The 17338-nt window shown below is 36.7% G+C and overlaps 1 protein-coding gene across 1 annotated transcript in view; it reads right to left on the bottom strand.

Moving 5' to 3' along the window:
- Positions 1 to 3286: 3286 nt before the first annotated feature.
- LOC116262577 (E3 ubiquitin-protein ligase BRE1-like 2) overlaps positions 3287 to 17338 on the bottom strand; it is a 29514-nt gene continuing 15462 nt past the window's right edge. The window contains exons 13-19 of the mRNA XM_031642056.1: positions 10590 to 10784; positions 9540 to 9612; positions 9369 to 9455; positions 4747 to 4884; positions 4467 to 4669; positions 4093 to 4255; positions 3287 to 3543 (exon numbers count right to left, since the gene is read on the bottom strand). Coding sequence (XP_031497916.1) covers positions 3412 to 3543; positions 4093 to 4255; positions 4467 to 4669; positions 4747 to 4884; positions 9369 to 9455; positions 9540 to 9612; positions 10590 to 10784 — 991 coding nt within the window. The 3' untranslated portion in view covers positions 3287 to 3411. The remainder of the gene's footprint in view (positions 3544 to 4092; positions 4256 to 4466; positions 4670 to 4746; positions 4885 to 9368; positions 9456 to 9539; positions 9613 to 10589; positions 10785 to 17338) is intronic.

The raw sequence follows: 17338 nt of genomic DNA, 5'->3' as shown, positions 1-17338 counted from the left end.
CTTCACTTTTTAATCATAAGTGAAAATGTATTTCAATGCTCTTCTTTGAAGCTCGCAATCCACATGTTCAGGGTTAAAACCTGAATGTAATTACTTATACATGGCTCCAATAAGCTCCAGCTGAACCTTGACTCGGGTGTAGCCAACCAGAGTTCGTGCTCCTTGAGCTCCAGCCAACCAACTCAAGCTCGGCTCCATGAGTTGTGGCTTTTAGCCACTCGACCCCAGTTTGAGCTGGCTCAGCTCGACTTAAACTATGCTGGCAAACAGCACTAGAGAAATCTGTGGTGTAAATGGGTCGAACCTCAACAGGATCTGATAAGAGGCAACTCTGTCTACAATTCGATCCAGTTTTTGTTCCTTGATTCACCCCATCGTCCACCAAAACCAAATTTGATTACTCGGGTTTGCTTAACGAAAATAATATCCTATCATAATCACATGTGTTTCGTGTACTTTATCATGATTGAAGTTCTTGTTCCGAACTCAATTACTAGAAAAGATCGCAAATAGAACTTCCCAAGGAATAAAAACTAAGCGAATAGAGACTTTCTAAAACTTGAAAGGTCATAAAAGCATATCAGGTCCCTCAGTGATTGATCCAAGATTCATTTTACTTTCCAAGGTTTTATTCAACAAGTTTACTTCTCTGAAAAACAGTCAGAATTGTTTAAAAAACTTAATACTTTCCACAATTCAAGCTTTAATTTTGTCTTTTGTAAAAAGTAGATGGGTAGCACTCACACTTTCCATCCAAATTTCAATGCAGCTTCCACCCAAAGAGCGGAAGTAAAAGATGCGGTTTCCCTAAGAATAGCAACTTTGGCTTTGTCTCGGGACAAGAAATTCAAAAACAAAGGATAAGGTGGATTAAAATTTAAAAGGAGAAGGGTTTTTTGGTCCAGTTGCATGGACACTGACAGATCCTTATCCAGATCGCTCTAGTGAAATTAAAATTCCGTGCGGTTCTGACTAGTAGGGCGCACTTTGTCCAAGGGCAGGAGGAAGATATTTATGCGCCGTTACCAATGGAACGCCCAGGCCATTGAAACTAAAAAAAAAAAAATATGCGTTGGATTACGGCCAATACAGAGATGAAATCTACAGTTTTTAAATTGGACCATCCTTTATCATATTTCAAATTCATATTTTTTTTATATTAAAGCGTGGATTTGAAAATTCATATATTTTTTATATTAAACTGTGGATTTGAAATCTACGTAGAAGCTAAAATCCATATAATTGTGGATTTCAGCTATCACATATTTGAGGTTCTTTCAGATCTAGATCCATGGAAAATCAAACTGCACTCAAGGGGTTAATATCTGAGAAATTTTCAGAAAATCATGGAGGGTGTGGCCGCACACACACCACATGTTTGACTCGACTGCGTGAAGAATATCTGTCCTTTTTTGTTTTGAACTGAAAATCGATAAACTTCTCGGATATTGCTGAAGAAGCACTCAGTTGTTAAATGATACTGAAAAAAGGACCTCCCATGAATTGAACTTTAGGACATCTTCTCCTCAAATTACGTTAATTTATTAATTATTAAATATTCTTAATATAAACAAGTTTTATGCTGATTAGTTTGTAACAGCCTATTTAGTTGCACTAAATAGTACTCATCTATGTTTAACTATGGAGGAATAAATTTTTAGCAACACCAAAATTTTCTAGGCAAATGTTTTTCGTAAACGCTATAAACCGGAATAGTTCAATTTGAATTAGATGACATATGGAAACATAAACCCGAATTGATTTTTCGTTCCCTTAACAATTGAAAGCTGGGTTTGTACAAGCCTCTATCAGTTTGTGACGAGGGAGATGAAACCAAATCTCGAGGCTTTTGCTTGGATTCAGTTTGAGGTCTTAAGCCTAACAGCCAGTAAAAAAAATGGAACCTCCATTCGTGAAATTTCTGAAAACATAATCAAAACTTCGATGACATCAAGACAACAAACTTTTCAATACTGTTGAAAATGAACAAAATTTCAACAACAATAAAAAGCATATGCAACTATCGATATTGTTATGAAGGCTAAATATTATTTTCACCAATTGAACCTTAGGTCATCACTTGCTTAACTTTCAGTTCATGAGACAACAAATACCTATGCCACACTAAATACATGTCGACTTAGCCTTGAGCTCTTTTAATGATGCTCATCAACGATCGTACACGTCAACCATAGTTGAATCAGTGAACTTCCTTTTTCTTGACGTCAAAATTGATTAGGTGAAACCTTTGTTATTAACGCTAAAAAATTAACCAAAATCAGCCCAAAATTGTTCAAAGTATATTTTTATGTTATTTTGCTTGCAGCAAAATGGTAATACTTTACTGATTTAATAGTAGGATCAACAGAAATAAACTTTTGAGTTTTATGAATTAGCCATAAAGAGCTTAGATGCATTGTTAATAATATCCAAAATTTAAGAATTATCTTTCATTATTGCTAAATGTTGAAGGAAGTTTGACATATCCTGAAAACAAATCTCATAAACCACATTGCTAATGCAGAATTATTCATCGCCGAAGAAGATGATGCCAAAAGCATCAAGCAAGTTTGGACCTTCCTGGTTAGACACAGAACGAACAAATCTTTCTATGTTTTTTGTCCTTTAGAGGCTGTGCATCCAATAAAACTGCCGTAAAAGTTCAAGCAAATTCATAAAATGCTGCAACATAATGCTCCATAAATCTACCCTAATTTTAAGGTAGAAGAACTGAAAAGTAACGATCTGTTATAGGTGTCTGTAACACCCTTTAAGTATTTGATAATAGAACTAACATCTATAAAGTAAAATTTATAAAGCAAGTAACTAAAACGTAATTTCTCAAAATACAGTTACCGAGAAATTAAAGAGTCGCCATCATAAAAAATTTAAATAATCGCATACACCGAAGTGAGGAACACAAGTCCCTGCAACTCCAGCATCACTTAGTCCCACCGAAGTCCCAGTCTCCTCATCCCACATAACAAACGGCACAAGTGACAGGAGAGCTAGCTAAGCAAAAGAAGCCCCAGCACCATCGGTCCTTTTGAGATCCTTTTCGGTTATTTTACCCTCAGTTTTTGTCAACGGTTTTCGTCAAACCTCCTAAATGCTCATCCAAGTCCTACCCTAACGCTCAAGTGTGATAATAACTTAATGGATCAGATCGTACAAAATGCAATACCCAATCTGTTGGAACTTCTAATCACATGCCATCGTAGAACCCTCACTTTCCAATCGATCCCGCCACAGAAAACAAAATAATGCAAGATGCAGCAGCAAGATATTAATGTAAAAGAGAATATGAAGGAAAGAAATCAACCCGAGATAAGACAGACAGATGAGGGTATATATACATATATGCATCAGAAAAAGATGGGCGGGGAGGAGAAAGAATATATATGGTGACCGTTAAATATGGATTGTTCGTACATCATTCTGGCCAAAAGCCGTGCCACAGCCTGGACACTTTCGATGGCGTATCTCCAAATTCCTTTGGATGCATAGACTACAGAACAGGTGGTTGCACTTTGTAATTACAACCTGCAGGAACAGACAGTATCAGTTCTTTAAGTTCTCGGGCATGAACATTCTCTAGACAAGCTAATTATGCGAAGCTGCATCACAGGCATGAACACCGTCCACAAGTTTCTCTTGGGAGTTTCCCTCAAGATGTGATTTTCTAGGAAACACATTGTCAACATATCAGACACTTTCAAATTTTCAAAAAGATAAAATGAAACAGTAGATTTTCTAGTTTTTCTACAGAAAACGTAAAGAAACAACTAGATTCCCTTTTATAGACAAAGAAAGGATAAGAAAGAAATCATATACTTAAAGGAATTGAAAAACTTTTTGAAATCCTTAGGAAAATATTAGGATAATATCACAATATTTCGGTTTTAGACAACATTTTAAAATTATTGCCTTGCTTTGCCGACATTATCAGCTGGCTTCGAAATGATGGTATTTGGTGTTTTGAAATTTCAAGATATTGGCAAATATTTGCATCTGTGAGGTACACATGGTAACTGGTTAAGCATAAATTAGACTACCTAAAATTTTCAAAGTAAAAGAACTATGTCCAAGTACCTCCTTCGGTCTCTCATAGCAAACACTGCACTTCAATACAGCTTTGTAATCCTTTATTTTTTCTTGAAGTTTCTCGATTGCCGCTTCACTGCTTTCAGAAGCCATCTGTTCAACTTTGTCTCTAAGCTTCTGAACCTCTTCCTCTAGCCTTTCGTTCTCCAATCTGATTATATTGACCAAGAGAAGAAAATGGGAATGAGAAAGGCTTGACGAATAAATACCAGTTCACCGCATTACGATTCAAAAATAAATAATTACAGCATGACAAGATGGAGAGGAATGCTTGAGCTTTAAAGGGTACTGTCATTAAGAATCTGAGTAGCTAAGCAAATGCAAATAGAACTATTTCCAGAATAATACCAAGCGTAGCCTACCTTTCCTTTTCTAGTTCTGCTTGAAGCTCATCAAACTTCTTCTGATTATGCTCAATATCTTTCTCTGAGGACTCAACAGCTGTCTTCAGCCATTTTAGCTCCTTTTCAGCATCTATTTGTTCCACTTTTGCAGTCTCCACGCTCATTGCTAGATGTCTATTTTCCTGTGAAGCCTTGGCAGCTTGGGCAAGATAAGCTTTAATCTGCAGAGAATCAAGCGGTATAACCATAATGAAATTTATTGCTTAACAAAATAATACCACTGAAGATAGAAAAGTACCTGCTCCTCGCCACGCGCAATTCTCATCTTCAAAAAATCCAATGATGCATTGACTTGCTGCAGTTGCTTTGCTAAAGCCTGCTTTTCAGCAACAAGGCTGCTTTGAGCATGCTTTACTTTCATGCTCTCCGAGACAAGCTGTCATAGGAAAATGCTTACAACTTTATGGCGATGTACAGAATCACAAAGATGGAATGTGCATTATAACCCACGACCTTTAATAGTGCATATCTCATTTTTCTTGCATTTGGCATGATTTGTTTAAATTTGAACCACAATCACAAATATAATCCTTTCGTTTTTATTGGCGAGGTTAACCTCAAGTATAAATTGGAAAATTTGTTTTCCTTGGAAAGATCATACGAATTGAAAACATTTAATATATATACAAAATAAATAGGAAAATTATGAAATCACATTTTTTCTACCAATTTTCCAAGAGAAACATCCATAAGAATTTAAAATAGTTATTAAAATGTCAAAAGACAAATGCAAGAAATATTAAAAATATTAAAGAATGATTTTTTAGGAAATCTCGAAAAAAGATATTCACAAAATTTCACAATATTTTCATTCTGGCAACGCTTTCAATGTATTGTGATACCTATGTCACATAGGTACGGGTGCTGGTACGAACCATTTTCAAAAAATTTAGGTGCGAGGGTACGACCATATACACACACACACATATGTATATATATATAAACAAGTGGAAATACTTAGAAAATATATCTCAATATAAACAAATAAACAACATATAAAATACATATTAATGGCTCTTTCAGCAATGTATTTAAGAAACCAATGAAAAATTTTAAACATATGGACGATCGAGCAGCCCCTTAGACAGTCAAACATGAATATTAGGTGAATTTTCACATCCAGAACAGCTCAACATTGTGGAACTAGAATCTAAGCGCTAAATGCTAAACTGGAATGGCTCAGATGCAGAAAATGCAGGATTTAGGCACTGAAAACAAAAAATATTGGAACGGCTCGGCATTGTGGAGCATGGTTGCATATAAATGTAAAAAAGAAAGGGCAGACGATATGATTTTCGAAGAACAAAAAGAAGATTAAAAATGACGAACAAGTAAAAGAAGAAAAACAAAAATACTACTAAGAACAACAATAAAAGGAAAAATAGTTGATGCAAGAAGGTCGCTGGAGGTCGACGAAAGAAATATCGCCCAAATCAGCCAACACTAGCCCAAATCGTTTCCTCCAGAGGTCGCTCGAGTTCTTCCTCAACAAATAGTAGTGGAGAAGAGCAAAATGGAGCCCTTGTTAGAGTTCTATCGAGGCTATATGTTTTTTAAAGGAAATACGGAAAAAAAAACCCTAACTTTTGGACGAAAATGGACTCGGTCAACATTGACCGAGTCTGTTTTTGGATGGATACGGACCTAGGTACGTTCACCGTAGCCGTGTCTGACAATGTAAACGTACCCGGGTATCTTGACCTTGTGTCCCTGCATAAGCAAGGGCCTAGCTGAGCAAACATTCGGGTATGGATCGTCCACTCAGACGGCCCTAAAAAATTGTAAAAAAAAAAAGAAGAGACGTCCAGCGTTGGGCAGGGAAAGACGATGGCCATGCCCTTCTGCTCTTTTTTTTTTAAAAAAAAGCAAAAGAAACTCAGTGTTAGGCATGCTAAATGGATCAGGTTACTACAAGAATATATTTCCAATTAGACATCAGTATAGTACTTTTAATAAGGTTGTTGATGCCATGATTAGAAAATAGTCTCCTGGCCACTTTGTCTAGGTAACTAGTTTTGATAGTTATAAATAAGGAGCTCATCCTATTGACCCAAATTCCGAAAGATCTAAGAGGAATGTATAGCAAAATCTATTGTTCCAAATTCTCTTTTCACAGTTCTAATGGTTATTTATTTAAAGGCAACAAATTATGTATTCCAAATCAAGTTGCACTCAATATTTGGATTGCATGAGGGTGCTATGTTTGATAATTTTGGCCATGATAAAACTTTAGCCTTGGCGGATGAAAAATGTTATTAGCCTATCCATATTGCGTTTGTCAAATGGCCAAAGGTCACCATAAAAATAATAATTTGCACACCCCTTTACCTACCACCGACCATCCTTGGGACCATGTTTCTATAGATTGTATCATGGGTCTTCCCAAGTCCAATACAAGCTTTGATTCCATTATGATAGTCAAGGATCAGTTTTCCAAAATAGTTGTGTGCTTGTAAAGCAAGCAAACCATGGATGCTTCACTGGTTGCGTCTTTTATTTTTGGGATATTGCTCCATTTATAGTCTTCTCCAGAGCATCACCTCAGAATATCTAGTTTTTGAGTCATTTTTTTAAATCTTCATAGGTACTGTTGAAAGCCAAGTTACAAGTTACTAGTGCATGTCCCTCTCAAACCGACAGTCAAATCAAGGTTCTCAATTGCACTTTAGGAAACCCTTGACATACCGTGGTCAGAAATATGGGACTTAGTGTTGCCGTAAGCTAGGTTCACTTAGTGCGGTCAATCATTCTACCAAAATCCCAATTTCAAATTGTCTATGAACACTCTCCGATGTATGTGGTTGATGTATCACTTGTTCCTGCTCCCTATATATTGACCCTATGGCTCAAGATGTAGTGTGGTGCGTATGCAAACAATTCCCTATTGGAACCTACAACAAGTTCAATCCTCGTAACATGGTCCTTTTCAGATCCTCCAGCATTTGCAAAAAAAAAGAAAAAAAGAGAGAGACCCTTACTTGAGCTCCCCAAAGATTGGAACATTTCTGCAATCTTCATCGTGGCCGACCTATGCCCTTATTGTGATCCAACAGAATCATTAGGACAAATTCAGCAAGCCCAGACCAGTCATATGTCAGGCTATGCCTTGTCAGCACTGGGCTCACAGCAAGATGCATGCACAGGTAATACATGTTCAGTGGCAGATTTTGTTCCAGCCTAATCACCAAAAGCTAAAGTACCCCTGCATACATACTCGAGGTGAACTAAGGACCAGAAACATCCAGTGCAACCCACTAGCATGATTGCAGAACATGTTCATTCGTCAGGAGTCGAGTTCTTCAACTAAGGGAATTGACACAAGCATGATCCATTTAGAGTGGATCTTGGAGTCTATCCATTTTATGAATGTTGGACCCTTTTATTTCTCGAGTTTCTATTATGGATCAAACATCCAAAGTAATTAAAGGGCACTATTTAAACGTATGAGTCTGTCACATGGGTATGGTTGTGGGTGCAGACATGGGGGTAAAGCAATTTTAAAAAACGTGAGTGCAAGGACAAGAGTGTGCATATATATAACAAAAACAAATACATACATCAATAACGAACAAAAATAAATAACTACAAAAAAATTAATGTGAATAAGCATGGAAAGTCCCCTTCATAACCTGTGCCAATGCAACATGGGTGCATGTACAAATGTGAATGCAGCATCTTTGTGGCTCAAGATGCAGTCGATGCTGGACTAATGTATTCCAAAATAGGGGCACAAGCAACTTGCATCAACGGTGAGTCGATGTAGTCAACCCTTACAAGGTCTAAAATATCCTCATTTTAAGTGAAAGGTAAAAATAAATAAATAAATAAAAGGCTTGATCAAGGTTCCACGTGAACCCCCTTTTTATTCCCTTCAACCCATTGCCTCCTATAAACGGCAACTAGTTATCAGCAATTGGCATGGAGCCAAGTATCTCTCTCTAATGCTTAGGATGCAGCTTTCCACCGTCCGGTGCTCTTCAATGCTTTCTCTCCCTAACCACTCCCCCCTCTCTCTTCATGACCATCCTTCTCTCCATGGACGTGAACCACAATCGCCTTCATTTTTCTCCTACAGTCTCCTAGATCGGCTTGGCATATTCCTTTTTTGCAATGGACTGGTCTTATCTCTGAAAGCATCAGGCATTAGCCATCATCGCATTCGCCATCGGAAAGTGGAGCTGGAAGTCATTGAGCTCTCCCCCTCTGCTGTCCACCTTATATATATTTGTTTATAATATGTTTATATATATGTGTCCGCTATGTTTACAATATCTTTACTGTTTGATATATAATATATGCAAGTTCATAATGTGTATAACTGTTTTTTGTTAATCTGTCATATAACCTACGGCTTGGCAGGTTTCATTTTTCCCTTTGTCTGCTGTGCTTCTCTTGGCCTTGTAATATGCATATATTATTTATCCATTTGCCTTGTGATATGCATACATAATCTCTTTTATTGTGTATCATTTTTAATAATTTAATATCTCTCTCTCATATAAGCTCATAAATTATACGGTTATACTTGCCTTTTCGGGCCCTTTTATATTCTGTTTGGATCCAAGATCCAAGGTGCTTAGATAGGCCTATTTAAGGGAACATTTATTCTTTGATGGATTAATTGAACTGATTAATAAATTTTTAGCCCTAATTTTCCTTCTTTAATTTCCCCTTTCTCTTTATTTTCTTTTACTTCTTTCTATTTTCCTTTTATTTGTCTTTCTGCATGGAATAGAGTGAGGAACTCTAATCACCGCACCCATATATATCCTCCACCAAAGGTTTTAGAAAACCGCCACATCCACACCACACCTGAACCCATACCTGTGTGACATAGATGAAAGACGAAAATCTGAATACCTTGATATTGTAATCATCTCTTTCAGCCACCTGTTGCTGAAGTCGACGGTTTTGCATCTGCATATCTTCATAAGCTTGACCGATAGTCTACATAAAAAGGAGACAGAAATTTAGCATAAGCAATCCAAAACTTCAACATAAAAGAACACCACAGAATAGAGTTCTTAAAACCTCAATTTCAGAAATATATGCTTCTGCCTCTTCATCCTTCACTTTTATAGCTTCTCTAACCTCCAAAATATGTCTGCATTAAAGAATGCTTCTAGGTAAGATGATAGATAAGTTGGTTCCTTGCAAATAAGAGAAACAAATGCAACAGTTGGATACAAGAACAGGAGAAAAAAATCATTCATGTTTTCAAGAAATTGCAGGTACAGTCCTTAAATATAGACAATTTGTAACTTTACTAATATTATTGACTTTAGGTAAATAATACTCTGCAAATCAACCATTTCAATGTCTGCTGAACAATCTCCATCCATCCCCCTCCCTCTCACAAGTGCCTCATTAAAAGCCAGCAGTTTGCACTTGTAAGTTGCGTAAAGCTTAGTTCCTTGATGTTTCCGTCCTGAAGAAAAAACTTTCAGATGCATATTCATTCTTGTTTCTCTCATGTGCCACACCTTCTGTACAGGCATAGTAGGGAGGGTTATCAAAAGAGAATTTCAATTAGGTCTGCAGCTCGCTGGTGAGAGGGCTGGGCTTGAGATCAACTATTGTTGGGATTTTTATAAAAATCTTTTGTTTTAAACATCTCTTTTGTTATCATTTACAAAAAAAAGCTCATTTTACAAAGTTTCTCTTCAACTTTTTACTTCTTTTAAAATTCTCTTTTATTACAATAAGAGGCTTTCTCTTTACTTTTAACCCTCTCTCTCTCTCTCTCTCCCTCTCTCTCTCTCTCTCACACACACACCCACACCCACACTTATATATCATGAGTTCCAGACCCAAGTTTTTTCCGAAAAGTTCTGTGCTGCACCTGTGTCACATAGAATATTCAGGATGCTCATCCTTTGCATGCAAATGGCAACACAAAAAAGGCATCCCTATGAGGATTTCAGTTCATTCCAGATGCCATAGGAAGGTCGCTAACAAGTGCATGATCTACAGCAGAAAATAAGCAGGAGACCACAAATTTAACAATGATAACAACCTTCAGATACGGTATCTAGGAACTACAAATACATTGTCCAAGCATAAAGTAACAAGGAATATAACCTCTGTGAAGTATCCAATTTGTCCATCAGATCAGATATTTCAGCTTCAGCAGCAGTCAGCCTTTGCTGACATGTACTTTCAGCCTCATTAGCTGCTCTAACTCGCAACTCCAGACTGTGCTCATCTAAATCAGATTTTAACATCTCAGCTTGCATGTAAGCCCTATGCTCTGATTCTTTGATCTCCATTATATCCCTGTAGAAAAAACCATAAGTCTGATGAGCAGAAGTCGGATATCTGTTTCTTTGTGTCAAGATGGAACCACTGTATGCACTTTTTAACTTTAGATATAACTATGTTGTTATAAGTGTTAGGTGGAGACTAAGAGACAAGTAAACCCTAGAACACCAGACACACTTAAAGTGCACCAGGTGCTTCAAGTGGTATGAAAAAAATTGTAAAAACTAATGACTGGAAACACTAATTATTACATATAATGACATCTATAAACAAATACACAATTACATATTGTCACATAAAGATTGTTAAAATAATTCAAATAAATACAGAGTCGTGTGCGTATGTGCATGTATACAATCACATCAGCTGCAGCCTAGGCAGTTAAATGAGTCTAAACTCTAAAGGCTGGGTAGCATTAGGCACATTAAAAGGGCCACAACCCAAAAAAGGAAACTAATAAAATGCAACATTAGTTGTTAAAATTAATAACAAAACTGAGCATTTCTGAATGAAAAACCCCTTTATCAACTTATAACAATAAAAAAAATACATTAAACATTTTGTAACATACTAATAAACATGGTCAAAAGTTTGAAAGATCAAATTTAATGAAGTCGAACAGCTAACAAGTAATATAGAACAAAAAAACTTATAAGTAAATACCACTGCTTGTCAATGTTATAAAACATGCAAAATCATGATAACTGCTAGAATCTCTGATTCTAATTTTGAAAACTAAAATCCTAAGACAAAAGCTAAAATTATTACTTTAATTTGAAAGAAAGAAAGAGGGGCATAAATCCTTAATGACCATAGTTCATATTAATATTGACTGTTTTAAATTGTCTTCTACTACAATTCAAAATAGTATTAAGAACAAAAAAGTATAGTAGTTTATAAAATGTAATCATAACTATAAATGTGCATTCAAACACATATTCATATTGTTTCAATGCAAAATCACATGCAACAACAACAACAGTTAAAAAACTAAACAAAAACAGAGAAAAAAAATTGTCCTAAAAGGAAGGAAAAGAAAACAAAAGTTAAGGCTGTCAATGAAAAAGGTTAGGCTATTGAGTGCCTAGGCATTTTCAAATAGCAGGCCACCTAAAACCAGCTATCTTCACGATCACCTAAGCCTGAGAGCCTGGGTGAGACTTTAACAACAATGGATATGATGTCAACCCCCATGGCTTGCAAAAACTAAAAAGTGAAACGAAATCAAGGATTTTTTTCATATGTGATCACTGAACCTTCCTATGGATGGAGAAGTATTAAGTATTAACCATGAGCTTGAGACCAGTCCTCACTGAAGGGATGTTGTGGAAGGAAAAAGAGGAAACTTAAAATAGAAATACTCACATGCCAGTCAAATCCTAGATCAAGTTCATATAAACTATAACTTATGAAGTACCCAATGCATGCAATGTCTTGGAGTTTGGAGTTTGCCATTTGTGATTTGACAAACTGTTTGCGCTATTTCAAGTGTTGCAAAAATAAATACAGCAAGGCCAAGTTAAGCAAGCAGTAAAACCATTGTACGGTTTCATGAATATTTTTAGAATGACGGTGCCATTCAAGTCTTTTAGAAGTTAATCACTATAAGCTATTAAAATTTAAGGATTAGCTCTAATGTAAGTATGCATATATGTTTTTATACGAACAGTCCATAGTCACAAATAACGTTTCAGGTTTTAAACGGCGACGTTTTTCTCGGGGATAATACGGTGAGCTTGAAAAAAAACGGAAAAAATACGAGCAAAATACGGTAAATTTTTTAAAATTTACAAAAACTAAAAATGGGAGAAAAATAAAATAGGTGAGAAACTAATAACACAAACATCAAAAAATAAGTAGATTTGCAACAAATAAAAAATAGAAAATGAAAAAAAAAAAATGTTTGGCATTAAAAATAAAAAAAGTAAAAAAACACATTAAAAACGCAAAAACGTATTTTTTCGTTTTTAATGTTTTTTTTTTAAAAAACGTTTTTTTAAGTTTTAAACAGTAGTTTAATTTATCACGTTTTTTTTAAAAAAAAAACACGTTTTTTGTGACACTGGCTGCAGTCATATATCTTAAACATTTAGTAGTTTGATGTATGCTTTGTATATATAAATATATGTATGTATGCAAAGGCCTTTATGTATTTATTTTCCTTTTATTTTTCTGTGCGTCTTTTTTATATATATATTTTTTATCAACGGAACTAGCTGTTGGCTGCTCCCAACGGCTAGAAATCTAGACATTGGAGCTGCCCAACAGCTAGCTCCTTTTCCCTTTCTTCTTTACTTATATAAACAAGGGACTTGAGTCCCATGCTTTGTATGGGTTAACCTTTAAGGCATAGTTATGTACTTTATTTGAGATTAAGTAGAAGTGTTACTCCTCTAGTTTGAGGTTTCTCCTTGTGTGATTTCTTGAAGTAGCTGGTATCTTCAAGAGTATGACTGTTGAAGTGTTCGTATTGTCAAATTGAAGCCTGGTTTACATGGTATTAGAGCCATGGTTTGGCTCTTCGTTTGCTGATTTTCAAAGTCTTGAAAAATCAGTCCTTGCTGCTTATTTGTAGCTGTGAAGCACAACAACTATTTGACGAAAGTATAGGCTGCTGTTTTGTACAAAAAGGAGTTGTTTTTTTGCTGATCTTTGGTGGCTGTTCTCTTGGATATCTCGCCGATTTTTGTGGCTATATTTGGTACGGTCACAAGCTTCTATCTTGTTAAATTTTGTGGGTGATTTCGTGGGCTGTTTTGGTGCTGCCTCAAGTTCTCTTATTCTTGACTTTGTGGCTGATTTCATCTTAGTGCTGCCTCAACAACTCAATTACATCTATATAAGGTACACATCATGGATGAGAGAACTACTTCCATTGTTCTCCCTAAACTTTTTTCATCAAATTATATTCAATGTGCAAGAACAATGGAACACTTCATAAGAAGTAAAAGATTGTGGGGACTTGTTGATGGGTCTAAAAGCGAGCCACAATTAGTCTTGATGAAAACCATAGATGAAAAAGTCGATGAAATAAATAGAATCGAAAAAGATAAAGTAGTGAATGAATATGAGAAAAAATGGAAAGAATGGAAGATAGGACACCACAAAATCATTATATGGATTCTTGTTTGTGTTGATACTACAACTATGAGTCAAATAGCCAAACATAACTTTGCTCATGAAGCTTGGAATTCCTTAAGAATGACATATTAAACCTAGATGTCCTAAATTGAAGAAATTGAACAAAAAGAACAAGTTGGATTGGAGAAACATGAAAAAAGTAAAGAAAGCAACCACTTTGACCTAGACAAACTTGTAAGTGCTCTTCAACCAAAGCTAATTTATGCTCTTTAGCCACTTTTCAAAGGAGGGGCGTCTCCAATTTCCGGAGCAACGGTGACATCTGTTACAGCCGGCAGCCTTAGAGAGAGAATCGTTAATTAATTTACTAACCCTAATCTCCATTATAAAGAGATTAGGGTTGAAGAGAGGCTTACAAAGTACATCAACCAAAAATAAAGGAATGTTTAAAGAGACCTCCTAACTATTAAATATTGCAAAGAACCACCTAGAAACATAAACTTTTCTAATTCAACACTCTCCCTCAAGCCGGAGCATACATATTAATCATGCTCAGCTTATCACAACATCTAGAAAAATCACCAATAGGAAGAGCTTTAGTGAAGACATCTGCAGCTTGATCATCTGATGATACATGAATAGTGGTTATGGTCCCTCCTTGAGCGAGATCCCGAATGTAATGGCAGTCTACTTCAATATGTTTAGTTCTCTTATGAAAAACTAGATTGTTTGCAATGTATGTGGCTGCTCGATTGTCACAATACATGTTCATGGGAAGTGGAATCGACACTTAGGCTAGATAGCATGGATTTAGCTCAAGTCATTTCAGTAGCAGTTTGAGCCATAGCTCTGTATTTAGATTCTGCACTAGATCTTGACACCACACCTTGCTTTTTGCTTCTCCAGGATATAAGGTTGTCTGTCTCTCACAAATACAGAGAATCCTGTGGTAAATTTCCTTTCTTCGACTGAGCCAGCATAGTCAGCAACACCATAAGCTTCTACTTCCAGGGTCTTGCCTTTTGTGAACAAAAGTCCTTTGCCAGGAAACGATTTCAGATATTTGACCATCATTAAAGCAACATCCCAATGAACTTTCCTGAGTCTTTCTATAAATTGACTTAGTTTCCCCACTGCAAAGCTAATGTCTGGTCTGGTCACAATAACATAGAGGAGCTTTCCAATAAGAGATCTGTATGATCGAGAATCCACTAATTCTGATTGGTCATCATGAAGATACATGCGTGGATTCATAGGTAGATTAGCCGGTTTAGCTCCTAACATTCTGGTGTCCTGCAATAAATCAACAACATACTTCCGTTGAGAGAGAACTACACCTTCCCTATTGCGAGCAACCTCTATTCCCAAGAAATATCGTAGTTGACCAAGATCTTTCGTCACAAAGTGTTTTTCAAGAAACAACTTTGTATCAGAAATTTCTTGATCGGAGTCACCTGTCAGGATAATATCATCAACATAAACCACTAGAACGGTCATACCCCTGGAATTCTTCTTGATAAATAGAGAATGATCAAGAGGGGATCTCGCAAAGCCACACTTTGAGACTACCTCAAAGAACTTATGAAACCACGCACGAGAACTCTGCTTGAGTCCATAAATAGCTTTCTTCAGTTTGTACACTTTTCCACACTCCCCCTGTCGTTCAAACCCTGGTGGTTGTTGCATATAGACGGTCTCATCGAGATCACCGTACAGAAATGCATTTTTGACATCAAGCTGATACATGTACCAGTCATGGTGTACAACCATTGAGATGATAAGACGAATGGTCCCCAACCAAGCAACAGGAGAAAAAGTCTCGAAGAAATCAACCCCGTAAGTTTGCGTGTAGCCCTTAGCAACCAACCGAGCTTTGTATCTTTCCATAAAACCATCAGAATTATATTTCACTGTGAATACCCACTTGAAGCCAACAATGTCACAATCAAAAGGAGGATCAACAAGTTCCCAAGTGCCTCGCTGAACTAATGCATTCATCTCATCTTGCATAGTCTGTCTCCATTGGGTATCTAGTAAGGCCTATTGGTGACAAGTAGGAACTGCATGGGCAGCCAGAGCTTGAATAAACTATTGCATATTTTTACCAACACTGTCAGTAGAAACAAAATAAGATATAGGATGCAGAGTACATTGTCACTTGCCTTTGCGAAGAGCAATAGGTAAGTCTTGACAGGGATCAAATGGACTAGGTATACTCACTTTAGATGTACTTACCTCCTGAGAAGCGGTTGGGGAAGGATCATGAGAAGGGTCCTGTCGACGTGTGTAGACCAGCGAAGGATCACGAAACTTGAACACTACAGTGGGAAAATCCTCAGAAGGAGACTCATAAGGGAATGACTCCAAAGGAATAGGAGGAATACGTAGTGGGTCATATGATAGTGGCATCTCAGTAAAGGTAGGTGAGGAACTATAATAAGGCTGAAACTCAAATAATATCACATCCGCACTGATATACTCCTTTTGAGTCAAGGGGTCAAAGCATTTGTAACCTTTATGATTCCTGGAGTAGCCAATAAAGATACACTTAAGGGTTTAGGCACCCAATTTATCACGTGTGGGTCCAAGTATGTGAACGAAGCATGTGCAACCAAATACTTTGGGAGATACTGGAAATAAGGGTCATTGTGTGTGCACAAGTTTAATGGGAACATTGTTGTCAATGGAGGATGAGGGTAAACGGTTGGTCAAGTAACAGGTAGTGAGAATGACATCTCCCAAAAAATATGCAGGTAGATTAGTATGAAGCATTAGAGAGTGTGCCACATTTAAAAGTTGGCGATGTTTCCACTCAGCTACTCTATTTTGCTGGGAGGTATGGGGACAAGTAAACTGAGGAAAAATGCCATTATCAGAGTAAAATTTCATTAAGGTAGATGTCTTGAACTCAAGAGCGTTATCAGTGCGAATGCTTTTAACAAAAATACCAAACTGGATCTTTATTTCAATAATAAGGTTCTTAAGAGTACATATGACTTCAGACCTTTCTTTCAATAATGACAAGGAAATAACGAAATCTAGACCTACTAGCAACTCTGCTAGGACCCCACACATCAACATGAAGAAGATCAAATAGTCCACAAACTGGACGGACTAAGACTCGATGAATAAATGCTACGGGTGTGTTTGCCAAGTTAACAGGCCTCACACTGGAACTACTTTGGTATTGATAGATGAGGAAGTAGGTGACGGAGCTTGGAGACAGATGGATGACCAAGTCTGAGATGCCACTGGAAGGAGGAGGACAATGAAAAAGTCGAGACGACTGCAATAACCACAGAATCAGACAGGAAGTAGATGCCCCCTTTCTCATAGCCTCCACCAATCGTCTTCCCAGTTTGCAAGTCCTCAAATGAACATACACCAGAGTCAAATGTAACACGACAATGTAAATCATTAATCAATTGTCCAACTGATAAAAGATTAGTGGGAAACTTAGGAACATATAACACATTAGGAATTGTCAT

Source organism: Nymphaea colorata, chromosome 10 (assembly GCF_008831285.2).
Source record: "Nymphaea colorata isolate Beijing-Zhang1983 chromosome 10, ASM883128v2, whole genome shotgun sequence".
In the NCBI taxonomy this organism is placed as follows: Eukaryota; Viridiplantae; Streptophyta; class Magnoliopsida; order Nymphaeales; family Nymphaeaceae; genus Nymphaea; species Nymphaea colorata.
This window is presented reverse-complemented; position numbering and strand designations above follow the sequence as displayed.